The sequence below is a fragment of the Alexandromys fortis genome, unplaced genomic scaffold (assembly GCF_014885135.2).
Source record: "Alexandromys fortis isolate MF-2015 unplaced genomic scaffold, M_Fortis_MF-2015_v1.1 scaffold_308, whole genome shotgun sequence".
NCBI classification, from domain to species: domain Eukaryota; kingdom Metazoa; phylum Chordata; class Mammalia; order Rodentia; family Cricetidae; genus Alexandromys; species Alexandromys fortis.
The window spans coordinates 543,458-558,838 of record NW_026068180.1 but is presented as its reverse complement, the minus strand read 5'-3'; the positions used below and the strand labels follow the sequence as shown (position 1 = coordinate 558,838).

Here is a 15,381-nt window from a genome sequence, read left to right as displayed (position 1 = left end):
AGAATGTACCTAGATGCAAATATTTTTATGAAGTCGACTGATTTGTTATTTTTTTTTGTTACAGTTTATGCTTTTGGTTTCCTCTCCCTGTGCTTTCTTTTGTAGTGTTGTTCTTAGACCTCTGACTTTGATTCTGCCCTGCTTTGCTTTCTATTACTGGCTTGTTCTCTGGATCATGCTCAGCTAGCTTTCCTATACAGCCAGGCCCACCTGCCCAGGGATGATGGTGCTCACAGTCAGTTAGGTCCTTCTACATCAATCATTAGTCAAGATAATCTCTCATAGATGTAGCCACAAGCCAGTCAAGGCAGTTCTTCAACTGAGATTCCCTCTTTCCTCGTGACTATAGTTTATGTCAAGTTTACAAAAACAAAAGAAAAAAAACTAGCAAGCACACTTAAGTTACTTTAGGTCTTGTCTTAGTCACTTTTCTATTGCTGTGAAGAGATACCATGCCCAAAGCAACTTCTAAGAGAGAGCATTTGGTTGGGCACTTGCTTACAGTTTCAGAGGGTGAGTCCATTGTTATAGTGTGAAGCTTGGCAGCAGGCAGGCAGACAGACATGGTTCTAGAGAAATGGCTGAGAACTCTTTGATTTGTAGACAGAGAGCCAGGATCTAACCTGGGCTTTTGAAATCTCAAAGCCGGTCCCCAGTGACACACCTTCTCCAGCAAGGTCATGCCTAAATTTTTCCAACAGCCGACCAGTTGGGAACCAAATATTCAAATATATTAGCCTGTGGGGATCATTCTCATTCAAACTACCACAAACATATATCCAAGACTGTTGTATCTGGATTGTACAGTGGTTTTATTTTTGCTTTGCTGAGAAACTTCCTAACTCATTTCCGTAATAGCTGGACTCGTTACACTCTCATCAGCAGTGTGCAAAAGTTCATGTTCCCTCTACATCCTGAACAGTGTTTGTTGTTTTCTTATTGATAACCATGTTTTTTTCTTGTGTTTTTGTTTTGTGGTTTTCCTATTTCCTTCTGTCTTTCTCCTCTCCTGTTTGTCTCTCATCTTTCCCCCTTTTTTTAACTGATTTTTTTTTCTTTATTGTTTATGTGTCTGGATGTTTAGACTGCAAGTATGTCTGGGCACCGTGTATCTGCAGTGCCCATAGAGGCCAGAAGAGGGCATCATATTCCCTAGAACTGGAGTTCTAGATGGTTGTGAACTTCAATGTGAGTGCTGGGAATCAAATCTGGTTCTCCTGGAAGAACAGTCAATGCTCTTAACCTCTGAGCCATCCCTCTCCAGTCCTCTGCCTCTTTTCTAAGACAGCTTTGCTAAATATGAAATTCTGTTCACAGATTTTTTTTTCCTTTCCACACTTTATGTATATTCCTCCATTGCCTTCTGGCTTTGACAGTTTCTCCTGAGAGTTTGACCAGGGATCTTAGAGGAATCTGTTGTGTATGACAGGTTACATTTCTCTTCTTGGTCTCATGATTGTTTCTCTGCTTTTCAAAAGTTTGACTGTTTGTGTTTATTTTATGTGGAGTTGGTTCATAAATCTTTGTCCCATTAAATTTTGGAAGTTGTTTTTTCTTGTTTTCTGGGTTTACTATTTCCTTCGATCTTTCTCCTTCTGTTTGCCTGTTGATATTTAACAGGTTCTGTAGTCTCTCTTTTTTTAATTTTTTTCGTTCTTTTTGCTGTTGTTGTTGTTATTGTTTCTGGAAACAATTTTAATTGTCCTTTCTTCTAACCTTGCTTTTTCTTGATTCTGCTTCCACCATTGCCTTCTACTTTTATTGTTGTTGTTTGTTTGTTTAACAAGGCCTTGTTGTATAATCCAAACTGGCCTCAAACCCACCATGTAGCCTATGCTAACCTCAAACTCAGAATTTTCTTGCCTCAGCCTTCAGATGCTGAGATTACAGGTGTATTCCACCATGCCCAGATCTCCAGCCAGGGTCTAATGCTGTGCAGTCATGCTATCAGTGAGCTGCACCTGCAGCCTTGATTCCTTTTCATGTTCTTTTTGTCTTAATATTATAATTATTATTCTTAGGCCACTCTTCTAACTTCTTCTCCTTTTTGGGGTTTTCCTTCGTTTCTTTGAACATATTTAAGACAGTTATTTCAAATCAGTCTACAAAGTCAATTGCCTATGCTTCTTCAGAAAGTCTACCATTCTGTTCTCTTCCTTTGAGTGAGCCATATTATGTTGTAGTTGTTATATATCCATATTCCTTGTAGTGTTTGTGTTGAAACTTGGGCGTGAAAAACTAACAACTTTTTTCAGTCTTTATAGCTTGATTCTTGCTGGAACACTTTTCATGGAATAGCTGGAACATTCTAAACTTTAGGATCAGTGTAAGATGAAGGCTTTAGGTCTACTCTTTTTTTTATTTTATTTTTAATTTTTATTTATTTATTAAAGATTTCTGTCTCTTCCCCACCGCCGTCTCCCCTTTCCCTCCCCCTCCCCCAATCAAGTCTCCCTCCCTCGTCAGCCCAAAGAGCAGTCAGGGTTCCCTGCCCTGTGGGAAGTCCAAGGGCCACCCACCTCCATCCAGGTCTAGTAAGGTGAGCATCCACGAAACTGCCTAGGCTCCTACAAAACCAATAGGTACAGTAGGTAGGTCTACTCTTGAGTGGCCCAAGTGTGACTTTGTCAATTCCTCAGTATACACAACTACTCTTATATCTTAATTTTCAAAAGAATCTCAGCTTCTCCTAGGTCTCAAGTTATCTATTGTATATCTGCCTATAATCTCTTACCCCTGTATATGTGTCTTGCTGCAGTGCCCCTGAGCATCTCCCATGCTTTTCCACTGCCTTAGATCTAAGACAAGAGATCAGTCCTTCAGACAGCACAAAACAGATTTAGCTAATGTCATCAGTCAGTTCTGTTGTTCTCCTTCTGGTTGGAGTTGAGGAATTGGGAACTGTATTCCTGCTTCCAGAAAAAGCCATAAAATGTCTTTTTTAAAAAATGCTATTTCCCAAAGTTCTCATGAAATGATAGTAGCCAGTTTGGTTTTTTTTTTTCCTATGTTACATGGTAGAATGAGGCTTTCTTACTCCTTTTGAATGTCATTCTGTGTATGTAAGCTTTTAGGAACTTACTATAATTTAACAAAATAAGCATGTTTCCTTTAAAGAAACCACTTTCAAAAATTATTTATATGTTACCAAATGGTTTGGAGAGTATCTGTTTAATATTAAAACCTAGCCCATTTTCTGTAGTATTAGCAAACTTCCTTTGCTAGAGGCTAGATTTGATTTGCAAGAAATAATGAGAGATTGTTTTATTTAATGACAAAAATATTTGACTTTTTCAGTTCAAACCTTTTTAAGTTGCTATAATAAAGCAATTTCTAGAGAAGAGAAAAAGATTTGTGCATTTGTATCTAACATCTGGTTTGGCACTGTTTATAAGTCTTATTGTGACATGAACCTATGGTAATGTCTTAAATATGCAATAAACCTTTCAAAAAGTGAGTACATATGTCTTTGTAAGGGCACAAAAGACTACAGGATAGATACAGGCAGAATTTCTCCTGGTTAGGCAGAATGTTCTAAAGTCTCCTTCATGTCTATGACATAACTGTCTTTTAAAATATTTTTGCTTTTTAAGATTAATTTTTTATTTTTTAATTTCTTTATACCTGTTTATTTATTGTTAAGTATGAGTGTCTTGCCTGCATGTATGTATGTGTACCACGTGTGCCCCTAGTGCCCCGTGGGAGTTGAGGAGAGGGCATCAGATTCCTTGGTACTGGAGTTAAGAGTCAGTTTTAAGCCACCATGTAGGTGTTGGGAACTGAACCCAGTTCTTCATAAGAGCAGCACTAATTATCTAAACCACTAACTCATCACTCCAGCCTCAATTATTTTATTTTTTAATTTTATATTTTAATTAATTTTTTTACTGTGTGGGGACATGTGCATGTGAATGATGGTGATCGCAGAGGCTAGAATGGGGCATCAGATTCCCTGGAACTGGAGTGATAGGTGGTTGTGAACTGCCTGACTTGGGTACCAGGAACTAAACACAGGTCCCCTGTAAGAAGAGCAGTAGGTTCCCTTAACTGCTGAACCATCTCTCCAGCCCCTTTGTTCTTTACTCACACATGAATTTCAATTGTAATTTATTTCAATTTAGTTGAATGACTCATTTAGCCACATTGTATGTCAAGTTTATCAACTCATAAATTTATCTTTTCAGGTGCTATTTGGTTAGAACATGCTTCTTTTACCCATATTATTTAAATTCATCATCAGTGAAATCATTCTGTTATTTTAGTTAAATTCATCACTTGGTAAAATTAGAGCTACTACTCAGTCATAAATTTACATTTACATAAATGTTAGTAAATTATCACAAAATAACTTTCTTTTAAATGAAGGAAAAAGAGCTTGTGTCAAGAACTTGAAAGGCGTACAGATGATTATTTATCAAAATTAGCAACAGTTAAAAGCTACATTGAAGAGAAAAAAAATGATTTGGATGCAGCTATGAAGATAGCAAAAGAACTCAAATCAGCACCTTCACTGAGGACCTACTGTGACCTGACTCAGGTAATTTTAATGTTCAGTGTGAATTAGTTTTGTCGTGGCTGACTTTACGTACTTTAGACCATAGACTTGGTATATCAACTCAACACTAAACTCCGCAGGTACTCCTTGACTTGTGATGGGATTACAGTTTGATAAACTTATTACAAGTTGAAAATATTATAAACCAAAAATGTTTTTAATACAGATAACCTACAGGCAACATGACTTAGCAGCAGTGTACTGTAGAAGGTCCATTGCCTACTCTTTGGACCCTGTGATTCTCTCTCTGACACTGTTCAGCATTTAAGAAAGGATCAGACTACAGAGGCAAAAGATCAAAAATCAGATTATGCTTTCAACTTAGCGCATGCTGCTTTTGGAATGTTGTAATACATATATACATATATTTCAAACTAAGGACTGTCTTTTTTGGTAATTGATGCTTCTTAGGTGTTTGAGTTCTTTTTTGTTCTGTTTGACTCATGCTCTTCTATGTAATCCTGGAACTTGCTGTGTAAACCAGAGTGTCCTCAAACTCAGAGGGATCTCTCTGCCACCTTAGTGCTGGAATTAAAGGCAAACACCATCACACCTGGCAACATTAGAATTCTAAGATACACACTATTCCACTCATTTAACCTTTTATTATTTTTAATGTTTAGAACACATAATCTGATAGTATGTCAATGAGGTAAAAACTGATGTTTGTGTTACTTAGATTTTTCACCACTATGATAAATATCTGAGATAATCAGCTTGTAAAAGGAAAAGTTTGTTTTTGCTCACAGTTTGAGAATTTACACCCATGATTGATTGACTCCTTTGTTTTGTGTCTCTAGTGCACATCATGTAGGAGAGTATAGCAAAACAAAACCATATTTCTCTGGCCAGGAAGGAAAAGAGAGCAGAGGTTGAGATACAGCTGTCCCTTTTCAGTGACCTAAAACCTCATATTAGTCCTTACTTCTTAAAGGTCCTCACACTTTTGGTAGCACCACTCTAGGGTTCTGTAGAGAACACTTAGGATGCAGGCTATACAAGACACTTTCTAAGACACTTTAATTAAAGGTGAGTACAGATAAGAGCAATAAGCAAAATGAAACTGTTCTCCTCATGAATTTATAGTTGAACTTGTGGCTTAATTTTTTAATATCTATTTAAACTATTTATTAATCCCTTCAATAAATCTATTTAAACTATTTATTAATCCCTATANGATCACACTGATGGACATTATAGCTTCTATGATTAGATCCAAGGATAGGCTATGTGATCGAGCTCAGGTCCACCCTTCAGACAAGGAGGGCTTAAATGCTTTCTTTCATTACAATGATCTTTCTTTTTTTTTAAAGATTTATTTATTATGTATACAACATTCTGCCTCGATGTATGCCCACATGCCAGAGGAGGGTGCCAGATCTCAGCACAGATGGTTATGAGCCACCATGTGGTTGCTGGGAATTGAACTCAGGACCTCTGGAAGAGCAGCCAGTGCTCTTAACCTCTGAGCCATCTCTCCAGCCACTGATCTTTAATTCTTGAAAGTTTTTACTTTCTATCAATACTGTGTGCACAAGATTTATATTTTTTAATTTATCCATCAGTTAACTTTAAGTAGCATACAAAACATCAGGTTTGAATATAGTATTTTCAAACATTTGTTTCATTGAGTCTTGTCCGCCCCCCCCCCCATTCCACTAACCTTTCTTGACCCTCTCTTTCTAGCAACCTCCTTCTCGCTTCCATGGCCCATGTTTTTTGTTGCCCTTCCACAAGTCCTCTAAGCTTCTTTCTCTCCTATAAAGGTCTATAGCTTACAGTCCCACCAGCATCCGCATACATCCATTTTTTTTATTCTTTTAACATTTACTGATTCTTTGTGGATTTCACATCATGCATCCCTATTCCACTTATCTTCCTATTCCCTCACATCTATCCTCTGCCCTTGTAACCTCCCCTTCAAAACAGAATAATTTTTAAAAGAAAAATAAAAAGACCAAACAAATCAAATAGACCAAAAAGAAAAAAAAAGAAAGAAAGAAAATCACATCATGGAAGCTGTAGTGTGGCCCGTTGAGTCATACAGTTTACTCTTTGGTTCATTCATCTTTACTTGTATTTATTGCTGGGAGTCATTGATCAGGTTCAAGGTATCTGACTTCTGATATACTATCAATAGTAGGTTCTCATTGGGGCTACTCTTGGGCATCCTGTTGTCCTGTGTCATGGAGATCTTGCTGTTTTGGATGTGTAGGTTCTACCCCTTAACATGTGCCAAGAGTTCACAGATGAGGTGGATGTTGGGGTGGGCCAACTCATAGCCCTGGTTCTGGGCCTGGGTGGTATCAGGGTTTGTCGGCCTACTAGCTTTTCCTCATCATCGCTTCCCTGGGTGAGCTCTCCAACACTGCCTTGGCTAGCTCAAGCTATGCAGCCTGCAGCAAGGAGCAGGGCCACTTCTAACTCAAGATCCCATTCTTCCTGTCTTCTTATACCTTCAGAATGTACAAATCAGGAAACAGTTACTTCATTCATCTTTTGTCTTATAATCTTGTGCCTAGAGAGAAAAGTTGTGCAAAATAGAAATGTCTTTCTTATAGCACAAATTGGCAGGACAAGATTAACAATATCCTCTTTGCTAACTCGACTTCACTTTCTAAGGGAGGGAATCTTCTCTAGTAACCTTTGTGTCCTCAGAGTCTTATTTCCCATAAACAACCAGATGCAAATAATATACTGAAGTACAGAATTGGAATCTATTGATTTATTGTCTCCATAATCTCTACTTCAAATGAACAGTGGAGAATTTGTCAGTATCTTGTTACTGATTCTCCCCTAATGTAATTCTAAAAGCAGTATGTTTACATGCAAGATTTTGGGGGAAAATGGTAATAAAACATGGTCTTTACTCTGGCAAATTTAGTTAGGAAGATGAGGCAAGAAGAGGAAACATTTAGGGGCTGGAGAGATGGCTCAGTGGTTAAGAGCCCTGGCTGCTCTTCCAGAGGTCCTGAGTTCGATTCCCAGAAACCACATGGTGGCTCATAGCCATCTATAATGAGATCTGGTGCCCTCTTCTGGAATAAAGGCATACATTCAGATAGAGCACTCGTACACATAAAATAAATAAAATCTTTAAAAAAAAAAAAGAAGAAGAAGAAGAAAAGAAGAAGAGGAAGCATTTGACGATACCACTGGTACATAATGAATCTGACTGGAACTTTCTATGTCCGGATGGTTACATTCTAATTACTTGTTGGGGTGTCTGTTAATGTAGGTCTCTAAACAACTTTCAACTCCATTAGAGACTGTTGTAAAGATTGATTTCTACCCTTTACTTTGAGAGCTCAAAAAATAGCCTTGAATTTATCAATTGAATACCTAAAAGGCCTTTTTCCCTCTAAAATCCTCTTTTAGCAATATTTTAATAAAAGAAAATTTACACATGAAGTATACATCTCTCTTGATTCCAGATTATCCGGACATTGAAGTTAACATTTGAAAGTGAATTGTCACAAGTTAATTCTATAATTCCAAGGAATCCCCCAAGGTGAGTAAGTCTTGATTTAGGAGCCCATACCAAGAGTTATTAAATAGCAAGTGATTATAATTTGAAATTTTGGATCATACATCTTTCCTAAAGTAACAACCAAATTAAAATAATTGTAATTTGTGAAAATTTACTTAAATGCTTTCTTTTAAGTTAGATAATGTTGGCAACTGTTGTATAGAGAAGTAGTAAATTTCTAAAAACATTAATTTATGTACTACATTTTTTAGGTTGAATATAAATTGCAGCGAGATTATCTGCATGTTCAACAGTATGGGAAAGATTGAATTTGAGGACTCAACAGAGTAAGTGTTTTTAAGAATGACAAAATGTTTGTATCTGATAGTGCCTAAGACCAAGAGACAAATGAATGGTTAATTTAATTCAGGAACTAAAATTTATCTAAAAAGCTGCATTTCTATAGTTAGCTTCTGTTTGTAGTGCTTTTTAAAAAGCCTAGAAGAGATTAGTATTAGTGGTTTATGCACTGAAGCTCTTTGAATTCATTCTGTTAACAAGCATGAGTACTGCTTTTTTGTGCTAGACCCCAACATTCTAGAAGGTAGTGAGATAAACAGAGAAATTACAATGCATAAAATAGAAATGAAAAACATAAAATGCATTATGGATGTGATAGTAGATGTAAATAGAGCTGTTGCAGAAAATGGAAGGATCATTTCTTCTTGGGACAATAGAGAATTTGGAAAGAGATTTTATTTTCACAACTGAAAAATGAGTGGCAAGTAGAAAAGAACAAGTGGAAGGCAGGTGTCTGCGCAGCACATCGGCAGTAAACTAGCATGCCACACTCGAAAGCCTGCTGCAGGTCCGTTCTGGGTATCCCTGTGTGCATATAGAAGCTAAACCTAAAGACTGTGCTGCAGTCTGACAGCATTTAAAGTTTATTTTCTATTTACTCACTGTTCAGTATGATAGCTACCAACTAGGTGTTGCTTAAATTAAGCACAAGTTAATTGAGACTAAATAAAATGACAAATTCATTCCTTTGGTTTTATAAGCCAGATCACAAATGCTTAGTTGTCACATGTCTTAGTATAATCTTGCTGTTGTAATGAAATGCCCAAATAGAAATTTGTTTCCTCAGTCTAGAGACTGGTAAATTCAGTCAGGGCACTGACAAGTTCACTGTCTGGTGAGAATTCTGGTCTCTGCTTCTGAGATGGCAACTTACTAGCATGCATAAGGCCCTAGATTTAAACCTTAGTCCAAGGAGGGGTGGATAGAGTTGACACCTTCAGTATTGTTGGCCTCACAGGATGGAAAGAATGGAGTGCACAGAGTAGAAACAAATGTAGCATCATTTGACTGAACAACCAAGGGTTCACGACAGTTCTTTCCATTTCGTTATTTTGTTGTTGTTTTTTTAAAGACAGATTTCTGTATGTATCTTAAACTGGCCTTGAACTTGTTGTGTAGGCCAGGCTGTCTTTGAGCTTGCAGTTATCCCTCTGCCTCAGCTTCCCTCACTATCTGTCACTACACCTGATGTCTCCATCCATTTTAAAAGGTACAACTCACAGTCTAGCAAGATGGCTTAACAGGTAAAGGTGCTTCCACCAAATCTTTGATGACTTGAGTTCAGTTCCCCAGAATGTACACGGTAGGAGATAACTGATTCCCGCAGGTTTTCTCTAACCTCCACACATACTATGGCACATACACACCCACACACACATGTACACATGCCATGGTACATGCATTCATGCACAAATATATACTTAATAAAAAAGCAAATGTGAAAAATATTCTAACATACAATGCCATTCAAGGGAGTGGAGTCTTGGTATTACCAGCATGAAATTTTTTTGAGCAGCATCTCAGTACCACCAGCATGAAGACTGTTTTAACACGAGTGCTAAAGCATTGTTAGTTCATTTTATTACTGCTATCACTGGCAGTTCTGTTGGTTGATAACCACTTAGAAGATTTTTAAACTTGAAAACAATAGTTAGATTGCATTTTTCTTATGATTTTCTTTTATATGTGCTTCTTTGTGTGTGCATATGAGTGCAGGTACCTGTAGAGGCCAGAAGAGGGCATCTGATCTTCTGGAACTGGAGTACAGATGACTGTGAGCTATCTGATGTGGGTGCTGGGAGCTGAACGCAGATCCTTTGGAAGAGTAGCAGGTGCTCTTAACTGCAGAACCACCTCCCCAGCCCCCCTAGAGATTACATTTTTACATGTTAACTCTGGCTAGGTGTGGACACCTTTAATTACAGAGGCAAGCAAAATTTTGTGAGTCTAAGGTCAGCTTGATCTACCTAGCAAGTTCCAGGCCAGCCAGAGCTACATAGTGCTATAATCTGTCTCAAAAGAAGGAAATAAAGAAAAGCTGTTTTACACACACACACACACTTAGGAATATAAGAATAAAAATAAATTGAAAAGGGGTATAGGCATATGTTCCCTGTCTACTGGCCATTTGAGGAGAAAGGTGGAGGGGACACTTGAGTAAATGTATTAAAGTTTAAGGTAAGATCTTGGACTTGATCCCAGGTTTAGGTTGTTTATGTTGGTCTTTTATTCAAATACCCAGAGTAGGAGGCCGCTTGTTCATTTCCCGGCTGCCCAGACTCCCGAAATAGCCACACAGAAACTGTATTAATTAAATCACTGTTTGGCCTATTAGCTCTAACTTCTTATTGGCTAGCTTTTACATCTTAATTTAATCCATTTCCATTATTTTATATTTTACCATGAGACTCGTGGCCTACCAGCAAGGTTCCAGAGTATCAGTCTCCAGCGGCAGCTCCATGGCTTCTTCTTGACTCCACCTCCTTAATTCCAGCATTCAGCTTAGTTTTTCCCATCTAGCTCTGCTCTACCCTACCACAGGCCTAAGACAGTTTCTTCATTAACCAATGGTATTCACACATACAGAGGGGAATCCCATATCAGTGAGGAACCAAATTATCAGGAGTTTGGTTGTTTGTAACTTTGTTTGGAATAATAATCAATGTCCTGGGTAGTCTTAATTGTGAGTTTGTGGCAGTCATCTGATAGGAGACTCTTCAGTTGCCTACATCAGGCTGGTTTGAGAGCATGACTATAAGAAATTGCTTTGATTAATAATGGATGTAGAAGGGCCCAGCCCAATAGGTTTCACCATTTCTAGTTCAGTGGTCCTTTTGTATGAAAAATATAGTTAAGAATGAGTCTGTAAGCAGGACAGCAAGCAGGTTTTTGCTTCAAGCTCTGCTTGGGTTGCCCTGACATCCCTCAGTAACAGACTATGACCTGGAAGTAAAGGCCAAACAAATTCTTGTCTCCTCAAGTTGCTTTTGGTCAGAGCGTTTTATCACAGCACCAGGCAAGGAAACCAGCACAGATGGCACCAGACTGAGATAGCCTCTTACCCTCCTTGTCATAGAAAGGCCTTGCTAGAGGAACAAGGGCACGCTGGGTACCAGTCTTCCCACAGGCAGCCCTGGATTAGCTTTGAGGGCTTCCATGGGTAGTCAGCAACCTTTTCAGGCAGTGTGTTCTAGATAATTTTAGAACTTGAATATAGTTACTATCAAATTTCTAAGGTTAAAACCATTCTGCCTCTTTATAAAAGTCTTTGTTAATCTTGTGTTGATTTTAAATGAATACTCTGAGTTAAATTTAAAACTTTTTTCTAAAAGCAAATTCTATACGTTGTGTGTCGTATTTATTAAATGACAGCTTAGCCTGATGACGCAGGTACTGAAAAGGTCAAGGGTAGTGCTCTGGAAAATATTTAAATCTAAAACAATGGAAAAGTGACCTGAAAAATAAATAAGACTTAGATGGTGCATAGAGAGAGAAGGGATGAGGCAGACAGAAAAATGTGGAGCCTGGAGAGATAGTTCAGCAGGTAAGAACACTGGCTGTTCTTCCAGAGGACTCAGGTTCAATTTCCAGCACCCACATGGCAGCTCACAACTGTCTGTTACTCTACTTCTAACGGATCTGACACCTTCACACAGATACAGTCAAAACACCAATGCACAGAAAATAAATCTTAAAGAAAAATGTGGTGTTGTAAAATGAAAGGTTAATGAGACTAGAGCTAGTTAACTTAAGTTGAGTAAGGTCTGATGAGAATTACTATGGAAAGGTCTTTATAATACAAGGTTGTTTACACACAGAGACCTTTCAGAAGAGCCCTTTGTACAACTTAGATTGATTTTCCCTAGTGTCAAATGCATACCTTCTGTTGGAAGGGACAGGTAAATGTGTTATTAATTCAGTTGCCTTTCTTTAATTCGTAAGTTGGCACACTAATATTTTGTGAAGAAATAAAATCCATTATGAGCTAACTAAAATGTAACTTTTATGGACTCATTCTCTTGCATTTTAAAATTTCTGATTATAATTTGGTAGCCTGAAATTGTATGGATATGAAGAGAAGGCAGAAAAATAGGAAGTAGGGCTGAGAAGATAACTTAGTCAGTGAAGTGCTGCTGTGTAGCTTACCATGCAAAACCCGAGTTCAGATTTCCGCACCCATGTATAAAGCTGGGCACTGCTGAATCCAGGTTCTGTGAAAAATCTTGTCTCAGGAAATAAGTAAGATGGAGAGAGACTGAGGAAGATACCAGACATAAATCTCTAGCTTTCACGCGTGACTGTGGTACACGAGAGAGAGAGAGAGAGAGAGAGAGAGAGAGAGAGAGAGAGAGAGAGAATAAACATGCCATACCCAGAGGATTCAGGGAATATAACTATGAGCCTGGTGGAAGATTCTTAAGATTTATACTCACACTACAATCCCAGAGAACTTAGATAACAATGAAGACACTTAAGAGAGACTTACATGGGAAGTAGAAAAAGGCAAGATCTCCTGAGTAAATTGGGAGCTTGCGAACCTTGTGGGAGGGGTGAAAGGGGGAGGGGGGAGGCATGGAAGGGAGCAGAGAAAAATGTAAAGCTCATTAAAATCAAAAAAAAAAAAGATTTATACTCAACATTCTTTTCTATACCTATTTTAAGATGACAAATTAAGAAATAATCTTAATATAATTTAAATGAAACCCTTAAGCCAAGTCAAAATGACTTATTTGGGAAATCTATAATATTTTAGTATCAGATTATTATGATATAACTAAAGTTTTCCTCAATTTTTTATTGATCATACATTCATTTTCTTGACTTTTTAAAACCCTAAAGCAAGCCAAATGTGCTGGCACGCAGAGTTTAGTAGTCTGAGGCAGAAGGATGTGAATTAGAGACCGGGCAAATCCCAAGCCAACATGTACCACTTAGACCCTGCCTCAAACAAAACAATAAAACAGAACAGCCAGTCCCAAAGGTGGCTTGCGGCTTTGATTAGGCTGTTTCTTTGGGAGTTTGAAATGGGTAAGAGGGTTTCTTTAGGTGTAATGACCATGTTCTAAAATTAGATTGTGGAAAGGTTATGCAGCTCTTTAAGGTTACCTTGAATTGTTTAGTGTATTTCTGCATCAGTGAAGATGTTTACACACTGATTTCTGCTATGGGAAAGAAATAGCTTAAAGGTCAAAATTAAAGTAGTCCTGCTGTGTATTTTTTAAACAGATGTTACCCGCAAGAAAATGAAGTTGGACAGAATGTTCAAAAGCAGTCTAATAATAAAGAGGAACTTGGTTGTGGTACATTCTCATCACTAGAAAAGGAAAGGGTAGGCGCAGCTGTCCTGGCTGGTGAAGCACCTGTACCTCCTTTGCAAGCAGAGACCCCTGACAAGCATCTAGAAGGAAAAAGCAAGCAGCCACAGAAAGAGGTGGCTGTAGTGATGTCTCCCAAGACTGTTGCTGTGCTGCCTCAACTGGGATCTAGTCCTGATGTGATAATTGAAGAAATTATTGAGGAAAACCTAGAATGTGAGTAAAAACAGAAATGGGAGGATCTGTTATCAGTAGTTAAAAAGAATTGCTGTCTTTTGTTCATGTGATCAGTAGAAGCATACTGCTCTGTGTAGCTCATATCCTCATCATGAGTTTGTATCTATTGATCCCATACTCCTTCCTTTACATATTCCAAAGCTGGAAAATTTTGTTTTTTAGCCTTTTATTTATTTATACTGGGTTTGGGGCTGCTGGAGAGGTCTCACATTGTAATGGAGTCTGGCTTAAAATTCACTAGATAGCCCAGGCTAGCCTTCTTTTTATTTTTATTACTTTATAAATAATACCAATCAAAATTTCCACTTCCTCCCCTCCTCTCACTTCCCTCCCACCCCCCCAAACCCTCCCCTCTTACCCCTCCAGTTCTGAGAGAGGGCAAGATACCCTGCCCTGTGGGAAGTCCAAGGCCCTCCCCCCCCCTTACATCCAGGCTTAGGAAGGTGTGCATCCAAATAGAATAGGATCCCAAAAAGCCAGTACATGCAGTAGAGACAAATCCCAGTGCCTTATCATTGGCTTCTCAGTCTGCCCCAACTGTCTGCCACATTCAGAAAGTCCAGTTTGATCCCATGCTCATTCAGTCCCAGTCCAGCTGGATTTGGTGAGCTCCCATTAGCTCAGGCACACTGTCTCAGTGGATGGACCAACCTCTTCCCAGTCCTGACTTACTTACTCATATTCTCCCTCCTTCCGCTCTTCAGCTGGATCTTGGGAGCTCAGTCCAGTGCTCCGATGTGGGTCTCTGTCTCTCCATCTGTCGCTGGATGAAGGTTCTATGGTGATATTCAAGACAGTCATCAGTGAGCACTCTTCCCACCTCAGTGACTTGAGTGCTGGGATTACTGACATGAGCCACCATGCCTGGTTTGTTTTTTAAAGGCCAAAGGCCTCTGTTGGCAAAAATCCTTTAATTCCAGTAATCAGAAAGCAGAAGTAGTCAGATCTCTGTAAATTTTAGGCTATCTTGGTATACATAGTAAGCCCAGGCCAGGCAGAGCTGCACCGTGAGATGCTGTCTCAAACAAAGCAAAAACAGACAGACAAACAGAATTGGGCCTGGAGAGTTGGCTTAACAATTAAAACCTTATTACTCTTGCAGAGGACAAGAAGACCTGGATTTGGTTCCTAGTACACTTGTGGCTTACAAATATTTTTAACTCCAGTTCCAGAGGATCCAGCACCTTTTTCTGACCTCATTAGGCACAAGGCACCAGGCACCTACCATGTACTGCATATAAATACCTGCAGGCAAAATATCAACACACATAAAGCAAAATTTTTAAATCTAAGAAAAAAAGAAAACTTCTGAGGTGCAACTTTAATATTTGATTTACTTAGGGTATTTGACATTTTTATGTTACATATTTAAGCCTGATACATATAATGCAAATAAATGGTACATGAAATTTGTGGATGCAGTTTCATTATCCTGTTCTTAAACT

At 38.4% G+C, this 15,381-nt stretch overlaps 1 protein-coding gene across 1 annotated transcript in view; it reads left to right on the top strand.

Annotated features, from left to right (window-relative positions):
* The window catches only part of Rnf17 (ring finger protein 17), a 110,471-nt gene that overhangs the window by 24,052 nt on the left and 71,038 nt on the right, over positions 1-15,381 (top strand). Inside the window, exons 7-10 of the mRNA XM_050129100.1 lie at positions 4,366-4,537; positions 7,990-8,066; positions 8,297-8,371; positions 13,611-13,915. Of these exons, the coding sequence (XP_049985057.1) occupies positions 4,366-4,537; positions 7,990-8,066; positions 8,297-8,371; positions 13,611-13,915 (629 nt within the window). The remainder of the gene's footprint in view (positions 1-4,365; positions 4,538-7,989; positions 8,067-8,296; positions 8,372-13,610; positions 13,916-15,381) is intronic.